The 18,520-nt window shown below is 49.3% G+C and overlaps 2 protein-coding genes across 3 annotated transcripts in view; one reads left to right on the top strand and one right to left on the bottom strand.

Annotated features, from left to right (window-relative positions):
• PIP4K2B (phosphatidylinositol-5-phosphate 4-kinase type 2 beta) overlaps nt 1-10,460 on the top strand; it is a 35,052-nt gene extending 24,592 nt beyond the window's left edge. For both annotated transcript variants that reach the window (XM_017497231.1, XM_017497232.2), the window contains 3 exons: nt 4,983-5,241; nt 5,717-5,820; nt 6,496-10,460. In XM_017497231.1, coding sequence (XP_017352720.1) covers nt 4,983-5,241; nt 5,717-5,820; nt 6,496-6,576 — 444 coding nt within the window. In that variant the 3' untranslated portion in view covers nt 6,577-10,460. The remainder of the gene's footprint in view (nt 1-4,982; nt 5,242-5,716; nt 5,821-6,495) is intronic.
• A 1,683-nt stretch (nt 10,461-12,143) lies between these two features.
• Nucleotides 12,144-18,520, bottom strand: part of PSMB3 (proteasome 20S subunit beta 3) — an 11,291-nt gene continuing 4,914 nt past the window's right edge. The window contains exons 3-6 of the mRNA XM_017497242.2: nt 18,413-18,520; nt 15,060-15,237; nt 13,215-13,309; nt 12,144-12,249 (exon numbers count right to left, since the gene is read on the bottom strand). Of these exons, the coding sequence (XP_017352731.1) occupies nt 12,201-12,249; nt 13,215-13,309; nt 15,060-15,237; nt 18,413-18,520 (430 nt within the window). The 3' untranslated portion in view covers nt 12,144-12,200. The remainder of the gene's footprint in view (nt 12,250-13,214; nt 13,310-15,059; nt 15,238-18,412) is intronic.

The following is an 18,520-nucleotide window of genomic DNA, read 5'->3' as shown; positions in this document are numbered from 1 at the left end:
AATTCCAGCTAGTTGGGAGGCTGAGGCAGAGAATTGTTTGAACCCAGGAGGCGGAAATTGCAGTGAGCCAATATCACGCTACTGCACTTCAGCCTGGGTGACAGAGCGAGACTCCATCTCAAAAAAAAAAAATAATAATAATGTTATCATCTGAACCATTTTGAAGTATATAGTTGAGTGACATTAAGCACATTCACATTGTTATGCAACCAGCACTACCATTCATCTCTGAACTCCTTTATCTTCCCCAGCTGAAGCTGTATACCCATTAAACACTAATTCTCAATTCCCCTTCTCTAACCCCTGGCAATCAGCATTCTGTTTCCTGTCCCTATGAAATTGACTACTCTAGGAACTTCACATAAAAAGAAGCTTTTTTTGAGACAGTCTCACTCTGTCGTCCAGGCTGGAGTGCAATGGCGTGATCTCAGCCCACTGCAACTTCTGCCTCCCGGGTTCAAGCAATTCTTCTGCCTCAGCCTCCTGAGTAGCTGGGATTACAGGTGCACATCACCACACCTGGCTAATTTTTTATATTTTTAGTAGAGACAGGGTTTCACCATATTGGCCTGGCTGGTCTCGAACTTTTGACCTTGTGATATGCCCTTCTCGGCCTACCAAAGTGCTGGGATTACAGGCGTGAGCCACTGCACCCAGCCGGCATACAGCATTTGTCCTTTTGTGACCCTCATATTTCACTTAGCATAATGTCTTCAAGGTTCATCCATATTGTAGCATGTATCAGAATTTCTTTTTAAAGCTGAATAAGGCTGAGCATGGTGGCTCACACCTATAATCCCAGCAACTCAGGAGACTGAGGCAGGAGGACTGCTTGAGGCCAGAAGTTGGAGAGCTGGGCAATTTATTGAGATCCTGTCTCTACAAAAATTAAAAACCAGCTGGGTGTGGTGATATGCCTGTAGTCCTAGTTATTCAGGAGGCTGGGTGGGAGGATCCCTGGTGCCTAGGAATTCACGGTGTGGTGAGCTATGACCATGCCACTGCACATCAGCCTGAAGGAGAGGGAAGGACCCCATCTCTTAAAAAAAAAAAAAAAAAAACTGATTAATATTACAGTGTATGGATGTATTACATTTTGTTTATTCATCAGTTAATGTACATATATCGGTCGGGGTTCTCTAGAGAAACAAAACCTATAGGGTACTTTGTAAATCTACAGAAAGATTTATTTTAAGGAATTGGATCACTGAGATCTGCAGTCAGCAAGCCAGAGGCCCAGGAGAGCCATGGTGTGGTTTTGCTCTACAGGCCGTCAGGCAGGAGTTCTCTCTACCTCCGCAGGAGGGTCACCCTCTTTCTTGTCCTCAGGCCTTCAGCAGATTGGATGATGCTCACCCACACTGGGGAGGGCCGTCTGCTTTACTCAGTCTGTCAGTTCAATGCTCGTTTCACCCAGAAACCCTCACAGATGCACCCAGAATCATGCTTGACCAAGTGTCTGGGCACTGAGGCCCAGTCCAGCTGGCATATACAGTTAGCCATCACACTTAGGTTGCTTCCACCTTGTAGCTGTTGTGAATAATGCCACTGTGAACATGGCTGTCATAAACTTCACTTTGCTAGGAAGCATTTCCTTAGTCACCTCCAACTATGTTCTTTCCTTATTCTGCCTTTCATCATCTTTTTTGTCCTGAGTCCTTCTCCTTCTCCCTTTTCTTTCTTTTTTTTTTTTTCTGAGACAGAGTCTTGCTCTGGCACCAGGCGCCAGACTGGAGTGCAATGACGCAACCTCGGCTCACTGCAACCTCCACCTCCCGGGTTCAGCAATTCTCCTGCCTCAGCCTCCCGAGTAGTTGGGACTACACCCAGCTAAATTTTTTGTATTTTTTAGTAGAGACAGGGTTTCACCATGTTGCCCAGGATGGTCTCAATCTCTTGACCTCGTGATCTGCCCACCTTGGCCTCCCAAAGTGCTGGGATTACAGGCATGAGCCACTGCACTCGGCCCCCCCCCTTTTTTTTTTTTCCTTGAGACAGAGTCTCACTGTGTCGGCCAGGCTGGAGTGCAGTGGTACAACCTCAGCTCACTGCAACCTCCGTTTCCCGGGCTCAAGCAGTTCTTCTGCCTCAGCCTCCTGAGTAGCTGGGATTACAGGCATACATCACCACGCCTGGCTAATTTTTATATTTTTAGTAGAGATGGGGTTTCACCATGTTAGCTAGGCTGGTCTCGAACTCCTGAGCTCAGGTAATCCGCCTGCCTCAGCCTCCCAAAGTGCCGGGATTATAGGCGTGAGCCACCACTCCTGACCCTCCTTCTCCTTTTTCTACCTCTCCTCCTGCTCTGGTTCTAAGAAGAATTTAATGGAATTTACTCTGTGCATTTGTTTTCATTGCACGTTGCTTTATAAATGTTCTCAGGTGGGTGGAGGGCATGGTGCATGGGTGCTTTTTTTTCTTAATTTTCAGATGGAGTCTTTCTCTGTCGCCCAGGCTGGAGTGCAATGGCATGATCTTGGCTCACTGCAACCTCCACCTGCCGAGTTCAAGCAATTCTCTGCCTCAGCCTCTCAAGTAGCTGGGATTATAGGCGCACGCCACCATGCCTGGCTAATTTTAGTATTTTTAGTAGAGATGGGGTTTCACCATATTGGTCAGGCTGGTCTTGAACTCCTGACCTCGTGATCCCCCTGCTTTGGCCTCCCAAAGTGCTGGGATTACAGGCGTGAGCCACCATGCCAGGCCAGATGCTCTTTTTCCTGGGACTCCAGCCCCTTTTCCCTGGGCCTTGAGAATCCTTTGTCTAGAAGTGCTCAGAGTGGCGTCCCTCCCACTCTTCCTCTTCTAAGGAGATCCTGCTGGGCTCCCATTATTAGGGCTCCTTGTGCTTTTGGTTGTGTTCTGGGCCCATGCCTCGAGCCTTTCTGCTCCCATAATGACTTTCCTCCTAGTCCTCTCACTGTTAGGGCCCAACACGATGGTCAGTCTAGCAGTCTTCTAGTGACTGCTTTGTGATGGTGACTGGACACTTGCCTCATTATTAGCTAAACTGGAATGCCAGCTGGCCATTTCCATCCTGTGTCATTCCATATTTTGTTCTTCTCCAAGTCATAAAATCCTAGATAAAACAGTTGAGCCACTATCCTGCTCACAGCACCCATTATACAGATGAGAAAACTGAGGCTTGGCAAGAGGAGTCACATGATGCCAGGGGAGGGCCCCAGAACTTGCCCCCAGCACCACACAGCCTCTTTTGACCTTTAGGGAATGGGTTGAGAATGTTGGTTGGTTCTGGCTGCCATTCTTTTGTGTGTTGTATTCTCTTTTCCTTTTTTTTCTATTTTTACCTGGACTGATAAGTTGATGACATAGTTTTTACAGACTTTGTCTCTGAGTCTAGTTGGAAGTCTATTTTACCTTGCAACCCAGTGAATACACACAACTGAAACTGTCTATCCTTACTTTCTGTCATATATTCTGATATTTTCTATTCTATTTTATCATACAGTAGTCCCTTCTTTTTTTTTTTTTTTTTGAGACGGAGTTTCACTCATGTTACCCAGGCTGGACTGCAATGGCGCGATCTCGGCTCACCGCAACCTCTGCCTCCTGGGTTCAGGCAATTCTCCTGCCTCAGCCTCCTGAGTAGCTGGGATTACAGGCACGCGCCACCATGCCCAGCTAATGTTTTGTATTTTTAGTAGAGCCGGGGTTTCACCATGTTGACCAGGATGGTCTCGATCTCTTGACCTCATGATCCACCCGCCTCGGCCTCCCAAAGTGCTGGGATTAAAGGCTTGAGCCACTGCGCCCGGCCAGTAGTCCTTTCTTATCAGGGGGGACACATTCCAAGATCCCCAGTGGATGCCTGAAGCCACAGATAGTACTGAACCCTACATATATACTGTGCATGATTTTTTTTTCCTTCTTCACAATTTCACAGAGAGATTTGTTTACAGGAGATCTTAGCAACCTCAGCAGGAAATTTATTTTCTTTTTAAGTTAAGAGCTTTCACCTTGTCACTTAAAGCTGGCCGGGTACAGTGGCTCACACCGGTAATCCCAGCACTTTGGGAGGCTGAGGCAAATGGATCACTTGAGGTCAGGAGCTCGAAACCAGCCTGGCCAACATGATGAAACCCCATCTGTACTAAAAATACAAAAATTAGCCAGGTGTGGTGGTGTACACCTGTAGTCCCAGCCACTTGGGAGGCTGAAGCAGGAGAATCACTTGAACCTGGGAGGTGGAGGTTGCAATGAGCCGAGATTACATCAGTGCACTCTAGCCTGAGTGACAGAGCGAGACTCTGTCTCAGAAAAAGAAAGCACTTTATGGCTTCTCTTTAGCATATCTGAATTGCCAACATTACTACTCTTGCTCTTTGGGGTCATGATGAAGTCAAATATGGGTTATTTGACTATAAGCATTGTGATTCAGCTATAGTAAACTGATAACCAAGACAGCTGCTGAGAGACTAACGGGACATTAGTGTATACAGCGTGGATACGCTGGACAAAGGGATAACCTACGTCCTGGGCAGCGACGCCCAGCTACCATGGCCTCTCTTGATCCCAGGAGAGCCATTCCCTCTTCCTGCAGTGCTCATTCTGTCTTTACACCTGCAGCCCTTGCCTTACTGACTTCTCCTCTTCATCCTTCAGCTGTGGCCTTAACTCCTTTCCTCAGGGAAGGTCCTGTTCACCCCTTGCTGTAGACTCCCACAGCTCCTTGCCCATTTTCTTTTTTTGAGACAGTCTTGCTCTGTCGCCCAGCTGGAGTGCAGTGGTGTAATCACAGCTCACGGCAGCCTCCACCTCTTGCCTGCCTTTCCTCTGCTAAATGACTGTCTTTCCCCAGACAGAGAGATCGCTGAGGGCAGGTGCTCTGATGCCTTATGCTCTGTTGAATTTCAGAAGTGTTTGTAGAATTGAGTTGGAAGGAATGCCTCTTTCCCCCTTTCCAGATGCCACTGAGATGTCCTATGTAACCTCTTCCATCTTTCCGTCCTTGGCCTTCCTAGTTCTTGGCACAGCTGAAGATCATGGACTACAGCCTGCTGGTGGGCATCCATGACGTGGACCGGGCGGAGCAGGAAGAGATGGAGGTGGAGGAGCGGGCAGAGGACGAGGAGTGTGAGAATGACGGGGTGGGCGGCAACCTGCTCTGCTCCTATGGCACACCTCCGGACAGCCCTGGCAACCTCCTCAGCTTTCCTCGGTTCTTTGGTCCTGGGGAATTCGACCCCTCAGTTGATGTCTATGCCATGAAAAGCCATGAAAGTAAGTGAGAGCCTGTGCCTGCCCTGCGCAGCCCTGCCTCATCCTACCCCTTGGCTTGTTTAGATCTTTCTGCAAGGTGTCTGGACCTCCACCTCATTCATTGCTGCCTTTGGCCTCTTTCTGCCTCTAGACTCCCCTATAGGGTCACTACCCGAACCGGGGGCCCTGGGGCTCCTTCTCTGCCAGGCTTTCTTCTGCTTCCCTGCTTGTGCTGACTGACTGAGGAATGGGTCTGCTCTGGTTCATGTGATGAACCAAACTTATTCATACTGTCCTGTCAGCCCCACTGGGTGACTGAAGATCCAGTAAGATAAGAGCTGTGAAAGCTGGGAAGGACTCCACTTGTCCTTTTCTCGGCCCCAACATGATACGGATGGAGCTGAGCCTTGTGTCCAGGGGTTGTAACAGTGCCCAGCTGCTTTCTGCCCTTCTCCTGCCCCCTATTCCTCCTTCCCTGCTCCCCATGTCCCTCCAGGTTCCCCCAAGAAGGAGGTGTATTTCATGGCCATCATCGATATCCTCACGCCATACGACACGAAGAAGAAAGCTGCACATGCTGCCAAAACGGTGAAACACGGGGTGAGTCCTCTCCATCTTCACCCAGGGCCCAGCTGGGTCGGCGTGTCTGCGCTCACCCTCAGTTCCCAGGGAGGGCAGTCTCAGGCCTCCTGTGCCAAGGAACACACACCTGCCCCCTTCTTCCCAGGACAGCAGACTGGAAGAGCAGCCTGACTGCCTTGCTGTGTTCCCTGCCATCACCCACCCCCTCCCTGCCAGGCTGGCCCCAACTTATTTATCCCCCAGTTCTCCAGTCCTTGGGGCCAAGCCCGCCAGTGTCTTTCCCCAGGGCCTGCTGGGCCTGCTGTGCATCTTGCTGAAGGGCCAGTAAGAGCTTTGTTTCCATGCTCATACTGCTCCCTGTGGGCCTGTTTCCCCATGAGCCTGAAGTCCTGTTCTCCATGCAGTGGCCCCCGCAGACATCCGGAGCCTCTCTGCCACCTCCCCACTGCCTTTCTTCTACTTCAGTGCAGGCCTGGGGTTATAAATCACAGGACTAAAGAAAAAAAAAAATAAATCACAGGCGTGAGGTCAGGACAGTTTGGGGCTTGTGAGCCACTTCCTGAGGTGATCTGCTCAGTCTTGGGGTGTAGGGATACTGAGTAACAGGCTTCTGAATACCCAGGCTTCTCCTGGGTGCAGCCTCCTGATTGGGGCAGAGGAACTCAACCTGAATCAGCCTCTTGTGTATTACAGGCAGGGGCGGAGATCTCGACTGTGAACCCTGAGCAGTACTCCAAACGCTTCAACGAGTTTATGTCCAACATCCTGACATAGTTATCTTCTTCTTTCAGCCAGAGCCAGAGAGCTGGATATGGGCTTGGGGATCGGGAGTTAGGGAGAAGGGTGTATTTGGGCTAGATGGGAGGGTGGGAGCAAAGTGGGGGTTTGGGAGGGCTTTAGCAATGAGACTGCAGCCTGTGACACCAAAAAAGACTTTAGCTGAAGAGGAGGGGGATGTGCTGTGTGTGCGTCTACTCACAGGATGTAACCCCGCCTTCTGCTTACCCTTGATTTTTTTTCCCCCGATTCGACATCTGGTTAAAAAGGGGTTCCCTTTTTGGTACCTTGTAACCTTTTAAGCTACCTTGGGGCTAGAGATGACTGTGGGTTTATTTGGGTTTTGTTTCTGAAATGTTATTGCTCCAGGTTTGCTATTTATCATCATGTATTTCATCACCCTCCCCACGCTCCTCATCCCTGCCCAGCTCTCAGTTCCCTTCAATTAAAGAGATACCCAGTAGACCCCACACAAGGGTCCTTTCAGAACCAAGTGCTCTGATGCCAGATTGGAGAGGTCAGACACCTCGCCCTGCTGCATTTGGTCTAGTCTGGATGAACTTTGTAATTTGATGGAGTATTGTGAACAACTTCCTCCACCTTTCCACCTTGGCTTCAAGTGAAATGTTCCATTATTCCTCCATCCTGTCCAGAACACACCAAGTCAACACCAGGCATCTCGGATCAGAATCAGAGATCTCAGAGAGGAGTGAGTTCCTCCTCACGGGATGGTGAGGGGCAGGAAAGCGGATGGGTTCTCGGACAGCTGGTTCTCAGAGAACCCTGTGATGATCGCCCAAGCCCCAGGCTCTCAGCCCCTGCAGTTCAGGAGCGTTCTCTGTAAAGCCTGCCTCCCACTAGGTCAAGAGGAACTAGAGTACTTTTGGATTTATCAGGACCCTCATGTTTAAATGGTTATTTCCCTTTGGGAAAACCTCAGAAACTGATGTATCAAATGAGGTCCTGTGCCCTCCATCTATTTCCTTCCTTCTGACCTCCCAGGCGCTCTCACTTCTAGCTGAGCTCTTAGCTCTGGGCAGATCTCCAAGCGCCTGGAGTGCTCTTTTGCAGAGACACCTCCTCAGCACCAGCAAGGCGCCCCCATCTTAGAGTTACACAAGGATGTGATCCAGGAAATCCAGTTTGGGGGCTTGATGTGGGGTTTGACCTGGCCTCAGCCTTGGGGCTGTTTTTCCTTGTTGCCCCCTCTAGGCTTTTAGCAAATCTGTGGCCCACAGGCTTTCTTGGAAGGAGTGGCTTCCTGCAGGTGTTCCACCCGCCTTCAGAGCCTGCCACCCAGGTCCTTAGTTAGAACTGAGCCACAAGCCACAGACTGGTCTGGCCAGGAGAGAAAACAGCCCTGTTGCTCTGCACTGGGGGAGGCACATTCCTGCGTCTTCTCACCCTCAACCAGGAACTGGGGGTTTGGGATGAGATATGGTCAAACTTGTATATAACCCCAAAGATGTGAAGATCGTGTGTGAAACCGTTTTGAATGAATAGATTGGTTTCCTGTGGCTCCCTCCAAACCTGGCCAAGCTCAGCTTCTGAAGCAGGAACCAGCACTGTCTCTATGCCTGACTCACAGCACACAGGTCAGGAAAGAATGGAGACACAGCCTTCTTGGACTTCACTGGGGCTCCTGGATTGGGTGGGAACCCTTCTGGAAGAGGCAGGTGGGGGTCAAAACCACTGCCCTGACCCCAGGAAGGGGCCGTAGGTAGGTCTGAACAACTGCTGCAAGACCACTAAGTGACTTAGGGAACTTGAAACTAACCCACTCGTGGAGAAAGCAAATTGGACTTGGGAAAAGGATTACTTAGGAATAATGTCTGGACTTGATTTCCCCACTTCATAATGAAGAATGGAAGTTTGGATCTGCTCCTAGTCAGGCCCAGCATCTCTGAAGCACGGAAAGCTGTCTTCTAGCAGCCTCCATGGCCTCGGGCTCCCACTGGCTTCTCTGCATTTGGTCTGCTGATCATGTTGCCATAATGTATACGGAAAGTGTAACACAATCTTACTGGTTAAAGACGACTACCAGGTATCTAACTTGTTTAACATTGAGAGTGTGTGTGTGTGTGTGTGTGTGTGTGTGTATGTGTGTTTTGTATATTGTTTACATTTTCAGAGGTAGCATTCTGTTTCAAATGCTTTTTGTTTATCTGACAGTATTGTTGATTGGGTCACAACATTTTAAGCTGTGGTTTGGTGGATTTTCAATTTTTTTTTAAAGGTCATTCGCTGTGCTATCTTGAAAACCTTGGGTTTGGCCCCTAATTCCTTTGGCATTCAAATGTTTAAAAGCTATTTATCTTGGTTTATACATGTTTCCTTTCTCTTCTTTTTGTCATGATATTCTACGCGGTCTGCAGTTTGAATGTGGAGAAGTGGACTGACCCCCACGCATTGTCTGCCCCACTCTTTCCTCCTTGGGTCCCGCCATTTTTCTGGGCAGTCAAAGGCATTGGAAGGCAAGTGACCGCCCTCAGCCTCACTCGCTGGGGCTGTGAAGAAAAGTCTTATGGCATCTCAGAATAATTTTGGGTCTCCCAAGAAGAAAGGTGTAAGAATAAGGACATGGCTGATTGGGTGAGGCCAGGATTCCTGGCTGACATCCAGTCACCCTGTCTCCCATCCCTACCCCTCTTCTTCCACAAGCCCACAGCCAAGACACTGTCGTCTACCAGCCACAGTGATGACTGCCCTGGAAACTCCACTGACCTCTAGATGAAGGTCCCTGGCCCTGGTTCCTGTTAATTAACCACTGGGTCTTTGTGTCCCCCAGCACAAGCTCCTTTCCTGTGCCCTGCGGCTTGGGGTCACAGGCATGCCAGGAAGCCACAGTTCAGGGGCGCAGACTGAAGCAGTGCTCCACCTCTCGTCTTCTAGCTCAGGGGTTGCTGGTCTGTGGCAGGTGCCACTAGTGGTCCCTGTGGCTGTTCTCAGTGGCAGTCTCTTTAAGTTCCCGCCACAGGCAGTTATTCATCCCCTCTCCCTACTTCACTCTTTTCTCTTGCCTGTGCTTTTGGCCTCCAGCAGGCCTGCTGGCAGCGCTCAGGGTGTGAGGCTGATTCCTGCCCTGCCTTTCCTATCTATCTTCACGGTCTGCCAGGGCCTGTCCTGGGGAGGTGGACGACAGACCCAGGACTTTTCTCAGTAGCCAGTCCCACCCCCAGTTGACTTTTTACCAATTCAGGGTAGGAGAGAAAGCAGCACCCCAGCATGTGAGTTACTCAAGTGTTGGGGGCCAGAAGGGACAGTGCGTTTAAACAACCCTCAGAGCTCTGTCCTTAAACCTGTGGGCACCCCCGCAAGTCTAGGAGCCTCATCTCTTCCTGGCAGTCTTGCGGGCAGGGGGTCCTGAAAGGGAAACCATTCAGACAGCTGTCCCCCAATCTACCAGCCATCTGCAGGGGGCAGTGACGTAGCCCTCTCCCTCCTCTGGAATGTGCCCCTTATGAAGAGTCCCCCATGGGGAAGAGGAGACTCGGCTGTCCCTCAGCAGCTTGTGCCAGGATCCCAGGGCAGAAGCTTCCACAGGAGCCTCTTGCCCTTGCTCAGAGCCACTTTGGGAGGTGGTGGGGGAGGGGCCCAGTGCCGCTCGGCACACCCCAGCATTAGGTCAGATCATTGAAATTAAAAAATGTGAATGAAGTATAGATCCGCCTTTTGTGGACGCAGGACAAACTACCACCCCACCAAGTGTGTGACTTCTTGATATCCCACTGCAGTTTCCATTTTTAGGAATTTTCAATCCCATGCTTGTCTAATGTCTGCTTTAAACAGTTCGAGACCCTGTTCCTGTTTTCAAATGCATGCATGTTAAGATGAATCTCCAACCTGAGGAAAAAAATAAAACTCAAAAAGCTTTGTGTACATCTGTTACGTGTGAGTCCTTGGAAAATGAACCTTTTTTTTTTTCTTTCCAGAATTAAAACATTTTGGTCCTAGCTTTAGAGGCAGCTTTGGCTAAATCAACGTATGGCTTCAGTCTGGAGAAAGAATATGGTCAGTGACATCCCACTTTCAGATGCAGTTAATAAGCAGTGGTTACACGCGCAGTACCACTGGCTGGGTGTGGTGGCTCATGCCCAGCACTTTGGGAGGCTGAGGTAAGAGAATCACTTCAGGACCAGTCTAGGTAACATAGTGAGACCCCGTCTCTACAAAACAAGAAGTAGCCAGGTGTGATGGCACATGTCTGTAATCCCAGCCTACTCAGGAGGCTGAGGCAGGAGAATCACTTAAGCTTGGGAGGTTGAGGCTGCAGTAAGCCATGACTGCACCACAGCACTCCAGCCCAGGTAACAGTGAAACTCTCAAGGAAAAGACACATGGAAGAATGGACAAACCACCCTCACTCCTCCAGCTGCGCAGAACGAACGCTGGCTAGGAGCCACTCACCTGACCTAACTTTGAACATGTCACCTCTGTGCACCTCATCTAGTCCATCTGGGCACTTAGCTTTAAACCCAATGGTTCTCAAAGTGTGGCCTTGGACCAGCAATATCATTAGCACCTGGGAGTCAGAAATGTAAATTCTTAGGTCCCAATCCAGATCTACTGAGTCAAACTTAATAAGCCCTCCAGGTGATTCCGATGGGAGCTAACGTTTGGAAACCACTCTGCTATGCAAAAGTTCTACTTGCTTATTAGGCCATCTATCCATTGCAGGTTGAAGGCTGGAGTCGTTTGGGGAATTTTAGAAAAGACAGGTACAGGCCAATTAAATCAGAATCTCAATGGGTAGGATCAAGGCATGTGTTTCAGGAGTTCACAGTTGGCTAATGTGCTGGCTAGGTTAAGAAACACTAATCTACACTACTGATGGGTACTTGGCCAAATTTCTTTCTTTTTTTTTGAGACAAGAGTTTTGCTCTTGTTGCCCAGACTGGAGTGCAATGGGGCACACACGGCTCACCACAACCTCCGCCTCCCAAGTTCAGGCAAGTCTTCTGCCTCAGCCTCTTGGATAGCTGGGATGACAGGCATGTGCCACCACACCTGGCTAATTTTTTGTATTTTCAGCAGAGACAGGTTTCTCCATTTTGGTCAGGCTGGTCTCGAACTCCTGACCTCAGGTGATCTGCCTGCCTCCACCTCCCAAAGTGCTAGGATTACAAGCATGAGCCACCTCGTCAAACCTACTTGGCCAAATTTCCACCTGAAGCAATAAAAGACAAGGGTTTCCCCCTAGAGTTGAGTGAAAAGGATTCTAAGCTGTAGAGTCAATGGAACATGAGTTTATGTCCTTGCTCTACCACTTACGAAAGTGGACTTGGATAAGTTATTTAACTGTCCTTCATCTCCAAACAAGGATAATCTCAACTACCTTGAGTCATGATAAATAAATCCTAGACCGTGTAAAGCACTTGTGTGGGGCCTAGCACACAGGGAGCATGCAGCAAGTGATGTGTGGATTGTCCCCCTGACAGGCACCGATGGAGTAGAGCGTGAGCCAGAAAGCAAGCCTTAGGGCCAGGCCACACATGCTGAGTGGCTGGCTTTAGCTGCCCAGCTGGGGCAGAGATCTGCGGGAAACCATCAAAAATAAGCAGGAGTGAAAGACACGCTGTTTTATTTAAAAAAAAAAAAAAAAGTGTGCTCTGGGAACAGGGTTAGTCCATTCGGGCCTTCAGTGTCCTGGTGGTGATTTTGTCCTTCTCACTGCAGAGGGAGAAAATCACAAGAAAACATCTCTACCCATCTGAACTGTGACTGTGACTAGCTCACCCGGCCCTCAGCCCCAAGCCTATAAGCCCTGGGGCAAGGGAGCAGAACAAATGGCTGCCCACTGCCTCTAGGTGTAAGTGTCCTGCTCTAGTTTCATTCCTGCTAGTTCATCTCCTCCGCCTGTGGTGAGGAAGGAGGGACAGGGACAGACACCTGGGCAGTCTTTCCACAGGTGGAACCACCTTGGGGAGGCTTTCCCAGGAAATGATCCAGGGCTGGACTAATGCAGCTCTCCAAAGAAGGGAAGGAGCTCCTCCAGGCCTAGAGAACAAGCCACTTAGGAAGGAGAAGGTGTGGTATGTTTCACCCCAAAGAAGATAAAAGAATCTTGGGGGGTGAATTCTCATTTTCACGGTAATTAAGCAGGCTATCCTCCAAAAGGGTCCAAATGCTTATCCTGCAATGTAGGAAAGCAGCTGGGAGGACACTTCCTACTCTATCCAATCAGGTTCCTGGTGATGGCCCCAAAGAAGTGAGGGGACAAGGGGGATGGCATGTAGAGAGCTGGCTGGGGCTTGGAAATTGGTCCCCAGAGCTCAGAACATCATACAGCTCTGGGCTGGAGAGAGGATGGGAGCCCCCTAGAATTTCAGTCCATCTGCAGGAGCTCTGCTGTGGCTCACCCCAACACATCCTGAGACTTTTGGGACATTGTTAAGGAAGAAATGTCTTGTGAGCATGGGCCCCAGAGCCTCACCTGACAGAGGCCAGGGGAAGCTGGGTAGGCTGCCAGCTACCAGCCATAGGGAGGCATAGACTTCTGCTCACCCAGGACGGCCACAGGCACCTTTCTTATCTCATACCTGACTGGGGGGCTGGGAAAATGGGGGGTGTGCTTGTGGAGAAGGGAGAGGGGCAGGGTGTCTAGAGCTTCTCGACTTCTCCTAGCCCATACTCACATGATGTGGACAATGACTCCCATGCCCGACACTGCATCCCGGTCCACAGCATTCAGCATGGCTTGGGAGATGGTTTCAAACAGGTGTTCTGGATCCTGCCAACAGAGCAGGACCTCTTCAAACCACAGCCTCTAGCCCCGACTTGGTCTGGGGTCCCTTAACTCTCTTTTTTCTAGGCTCAAGGTTCCCAGCTCTGGCCCCAAGACATGCCTGAAGTAAGGGATGATTCCCAAGACGTGGGAAGCCTTTCTCAGCTCCTTCCTTGAAAGAAGACTTCAAGCCCTGAATTTCTTTTACTCATTAGCAATGTGACATTGGGCAAATAGTATGTCCCTTCACTGAGCCTCAGTTTCTCCTCTGTAAAATAGAAGAACCCCTCTGGCTCCAGTGTGCTTTAGCAGCTGCCTGACGGGCTCTGATCCTGGATATCTAACAGGTACCTCAAAACCCAACCTGTCCAACCACAAACCCATTTCCCCCAAACCTGCTCCTTCTGCATTCTGTCTTGGCTAGCCCAGCCGGAGAACCCAGCCAGCCTCAGTGTCTCTACCTCCTCTGCTTCTGTTTTAAGTGACTAAGTCCTCTTGACAGCTGCGTTCCTGCTTCCCCACTGCCACTGTGTTTGCCCAGGACCTCAGCGCCTCCTGCAGGCGGTAACAGCCTGTGACGTCCACCTAAAGGCACCCGATTCTCTAGGTTCCTTACGGCAGAGGACAGACTTCAAACTCCTTGGTAAGGCATTCAAGGCCCTTTGAAGTCTCATCTCAATCTCCAGCGTCGTTTCCCCCCATGTTTTACCCACATTCCAGCCAATGCCAGCTCTCTCCAGTCACTGAACACACCTGGCCCTTCCTGTACCTTTGTACAGGCTGTTCCTTCTGCCACCAGGCCCTTTCTTTCCTCCTCTTCCCAACAAACTGCAAGCTAACAGGTATCTGAGTGTGTGTCTTGCTACACTGGACTGCAGTGGGCACCTGAAGGCAGACTGTACCTGCTTTCCCAAATGCTCAACAGGCAGGCACTCAATAATGACAGCCAACGCTCGCCACCAAGCACTATTTTTTTTTTTGAGACACAGTTTCGCTCTTGTTTCCAAGCTGGAGTGCAGTGGCATGATCTTGGCCCACTGCAACCTCTGCCTCCCAGGTTCAAGCGATTCTCCTGCCTCAGCCTCCTGAGTAGCTGGGATTACAGGCATGTGCCACCACACCCAGCTAATTTTGTATTTTTAGTAGAGACAGGATTTTACCATGTTGGTCAGGCCGGTCTCAAAACTCCCGACCTCAGGTGATCTGCCCGCCTCAGCCTCCCAAAGTGCTGGGATTACAGGCGTGAGCCATCGTGCCCAGCCAAACCAGGCATGCATGCACTATTCTAATCTCCTCCCATTTGCTTTCCTCGGGACCGCTTCTAAGGTAGACTTTATTATCCCCATTTTACAGTCAAGGTAGTAGAGGCAGAGAGGTAAACTGGCTTACCCAAGATCAATAACTAAGGTGGTGGGTGGATCCAGGTTTCCAACCCAGACAACGTGGCTCCCAAGCCCATTCTGTTGAGCCGCCTCTAACTCTACACTGAGCTAAACGTTTACTCCTGAATGGATGCAAGAACCCTGTAAACCCAACATAAGGAATTCTATCTAACTGTGGTCTCCTAACAGAAGATGCTCTCCTCTGGAGCCAGCTGGCCCTGGCAGATGGAAGTTCTGGATACCCTTCCAAGGAGCAGCTGCGGCCTTCTCTCCCACCTCCCCATCTTCCCCATCACCTGCCACATAAACAGTTTTCTCCTAATGACCAAGGGTGGGTACCTCAGAGCCCAGCCCCCTCCATGCCACCAACGTACCATGTTGGGCTCCCAGAGGGACTCGCACATTCCGTACATTTGTTCGGCACAGGTGCCACTGACCACAAAGTCATCAGTCACCATGGGGCAGCCGATGAGGTCTAGAGAGCAAATGAAGGGCTTAAAGGTCTTCGGGTCCAACCCAGCAATGACTGGCTCAGTGTAGTACGGGCCAAACCTGTGGGGCCAGCATCAGAGAGAAACCAGAACTCAAGAACGCTCTCTTTCCTGTTCAGGCCTATTCAGACAAAGCCCCGCCCCAGACCGGAGGGGAAATGGAGGACCTGCTTGGGAAGATGACTTTTCCCTGCGGCCAGCTCCCGCAGCTAGCAATATTCTAAGACTTTTCACCTTTTTTTCTCTGACACTTACCTTTTTATCCCTCTCATCTCTGACCCTCTTGTCCTCCTCCTTTCTTTTTATATATATATAATTTTTTGAGACAGAGTCTTGCTCGGTTGCCAGGCTGGAGTGCAGTGGCGCAATCTCAGCTCACTGCAACCTCCACCTCCCGGGTTCAAGGGATTCTCCTGCCTCAGCCTCCTGAATAGCTGGGACTACAGGTGCCTGCCACCATGCCCAGCTAATTTTTTGTATTTTTAGTAGAGACGGGGTTTCACCATGTTGGCCAGAATGGTCTCCTTCTCTTGACCTCATGATCCACCCGCCTCGGCCTCCCAAAGTGCTGGGATTACAGGCGTGAGCCACCGCACATGGCCTCTCCTCCTTTCTTTCAGAATTGTTTTCTTCTAATCCTCCCTCTCCTCACCCAAGAATCTACCATCACTCAATCCTCTATGTGTACATTTATACTCTATTCCTTTAGTGAAAAGATTTGAGGCAGTTTATAGGAAAAACACTGAAAAAGAAAACTAAATCATTAAAACATAATACAAGTTACTCAGCCTGAACACAAAGTTTTGTTTTGAGCCCCCAAGCAGGCAAGGCAAAGAGTGATACTAGTGTCTGGGTTACTCTCATTGTCTGCCAAAAGGAACGGCAGCTCATTAGAAACTTGTTCTAGACACTGGTCTTTAAGAAGATCAGTCTTAGGGATCTTTATGTAAAGATGATGGTCCCTGACTTATGATGGTTCAACTTAAAATTTTTCAACTTTATGATGGTGCAAAGTAATAGGCATTCAGTGGAAACTATGCTTTGAAATTTGATCTTTTCCCAGGCTAGCAATACGTGGTACCAAACCCTCTCCTGATGCTGGGCAGTGGCAATGAACTGAAGCTCCCAGTCAGCCACACGATCAGGAGGGAAAACAATGGATACTTTACACTGCCGTGCCGTGAGCAATTTGAGGATATTTTGTTTTGTGTTTTTGCATCCTATCATGTCTACAAAATACCCATTTCAACATATAATCTTTTAAGCTTAGAACAGGTTATAAGGTAAGGAGTATCTGTATAAAATGCCAAATAACAAATGGCCAATATCCTCAATAGAAGTCAGTAAAGAGACATTATCCATATGTCATATTGGATGGCAGTCATTTCCAAGGGCATGATCTTCAGTTATAGCTCTAAACACACACACAATTTGAGATCACAGGCACGAGCCACCATGAAAATGACTTTTTGCTGTTGAGATGGAGTCTTGCTCTGTCTCCCTGGCTGTAGTGCAATGGGGCCATCTTGGCTCACTGCAACCTCGGCCCCCAGGGTTTAAGTGACTCTCCTGCCTCAGCCTCCCGAGTAGCTGGGACTACAAGTACACGCCACCATGCTCAGCTAATTTTTGTGGTTTTTGTAGAGATGGGGTTTCACCATGTTGGCCAGGCCAGTCTCGATCACTTGACCTCATGATCCACCCAACTCAGTGTCCCAAACTGCTGGGATTACAGGTGTAAGCCACCGTGCTGGGCCGAAAATAACATTTTAGGCCAGACATGGTGGCTCACATTTGTAATCTCAAGCGTGATTAGGGAGGCCAACCCTGGAGGATTGGTTGAGCTGAGGCATTCAAGATCAACCTGGGCAGCAAAGGGAAACCCGTCTCCACAAAAAAATTTAAAAATTAGCCAGGCGTGGTGACATGCACCTATGGTCCCAGTTACGCAGGAGGCTAAGGTGGGAGGATTGCTGGAGCCGAGGATACAAAGGTTGCAGTGGGTCATGATTGCGCCACCGCACTCCAGCCTGGGTGACAGAGTGAGACTCCATCTCAAAAAGATAATAAAATAAAAAATAAAAATGTTTATTGAAAAGAATAAAAATACACTAGGTGACCTGGAAAATTCTGGATTCTTAACTACTCTGGGAGCTTCCTCTATGAGCCCATCTGAAATCACTGATTTTTCTGGCAGGACAGGCTGAGGGCACTGATCTCCAAACATGAGCAATGTCCAGACCCTTTATAAAATCTGGACCCTAGAGACACCATCTACGTACCTCTGTCTGAAACACTGCTGTAAGTTACTTCAGATGGTAACTTGGCATCAGCATAATTGGAAGTTCAAACACAGGCCCTGAACTGTGTTATAGTATTTGGTTTTAAGAATCTTATCCAGATAATTCTGGATATTATAAACTTTTTTTTTCTGTTGGCTGGGCGCAGCCACTCACGCCTGTACCAGCACTCTGGGAGGCTGAGGTTGGGTGGATCACTTGAGGTCAAAAGCTTCAGACCAGCCTGACCAGCATTGATGAAACCCCATCTCTACTAAAAATACAAAAATCAGCGGGCTGTGGTGGCAGGCACCTGTAATCCCAGCTACTCAGAAGGCTGAGGAAAGAGGATTGCTTGAAACTAAGAGGCAGAGTTTGCAGTGAGCTGAGCTCTTGCCATTGCACTCCAGCCTGAGTGACAGGGCGAGACTCCATCTAGAAAAATAGAGAAAGAGAGCTCAATTTGTATTCCGGCCACCTAGTTTTGCCCAGAGTAGAAAGCACCCACAGGGTCTCCTTTCAATTCCATCCCAGCTTTCTGCATTGAATTCTATAGTTAGGCCCCTTCTTCCTCACCATGAAGTCCTCAAAGAGAACTGACAAAGATGAACACCCCATTCCTAGGTTCCCTGCTATTCCTGAGAAGCCAGTGTTGATAGAATAGCTCTGGAGTAAGGGTGGCTCCTGTCTGGGGGACCCCAGAACACTCTGGTAGGTACAATTTTTTCGCTTAGAAGCAAATTTATCTGCTATGTGCATTCCTTGCCTTTTTCTAACATAAGTCCTTTCTTTCCTATTTGGTTGTCAGACAGGCCCACAGAAAACACATCCATAAAATAAGGATATTGTCCTGAAAATAAGAGATGGGAAAACAAGGAGAAGCCCTTCCTCAGCACCCACTCCAGGCCACATTCAAAGCTGTCTGCATTTGCTAGTGCTGGCTAAACTTGCACTCACCGTTTCTCATACAGGAGGTTGGCTACCATGCTCATGAGGGTGTAAGGTTTGATCTGCCGACCTTCCTTCAACTCATACAGGTTCAGCCGGAACTTGAGGCGCTGGGCA

Source organism: Cebus imitator, unplaced genomic scaffold (assembly GCF_001604975.1).
Source record: "Cebus imitator isolate Cc_AM_T3 unplaced genomic scaffold, Cebus_imitator-1.0 Scaffold228, whole genome shotgun sequence".
Taxonomy (NCBI): domain Eukaryota; kingdom Metazoa; phylum Chordata; class Mammalia; order Primates; family Cebidae; genus Cebus; species Cebus imitator.
This window is presented reverse-complemented; position numbering and strand designations above follow the sequence as displayed.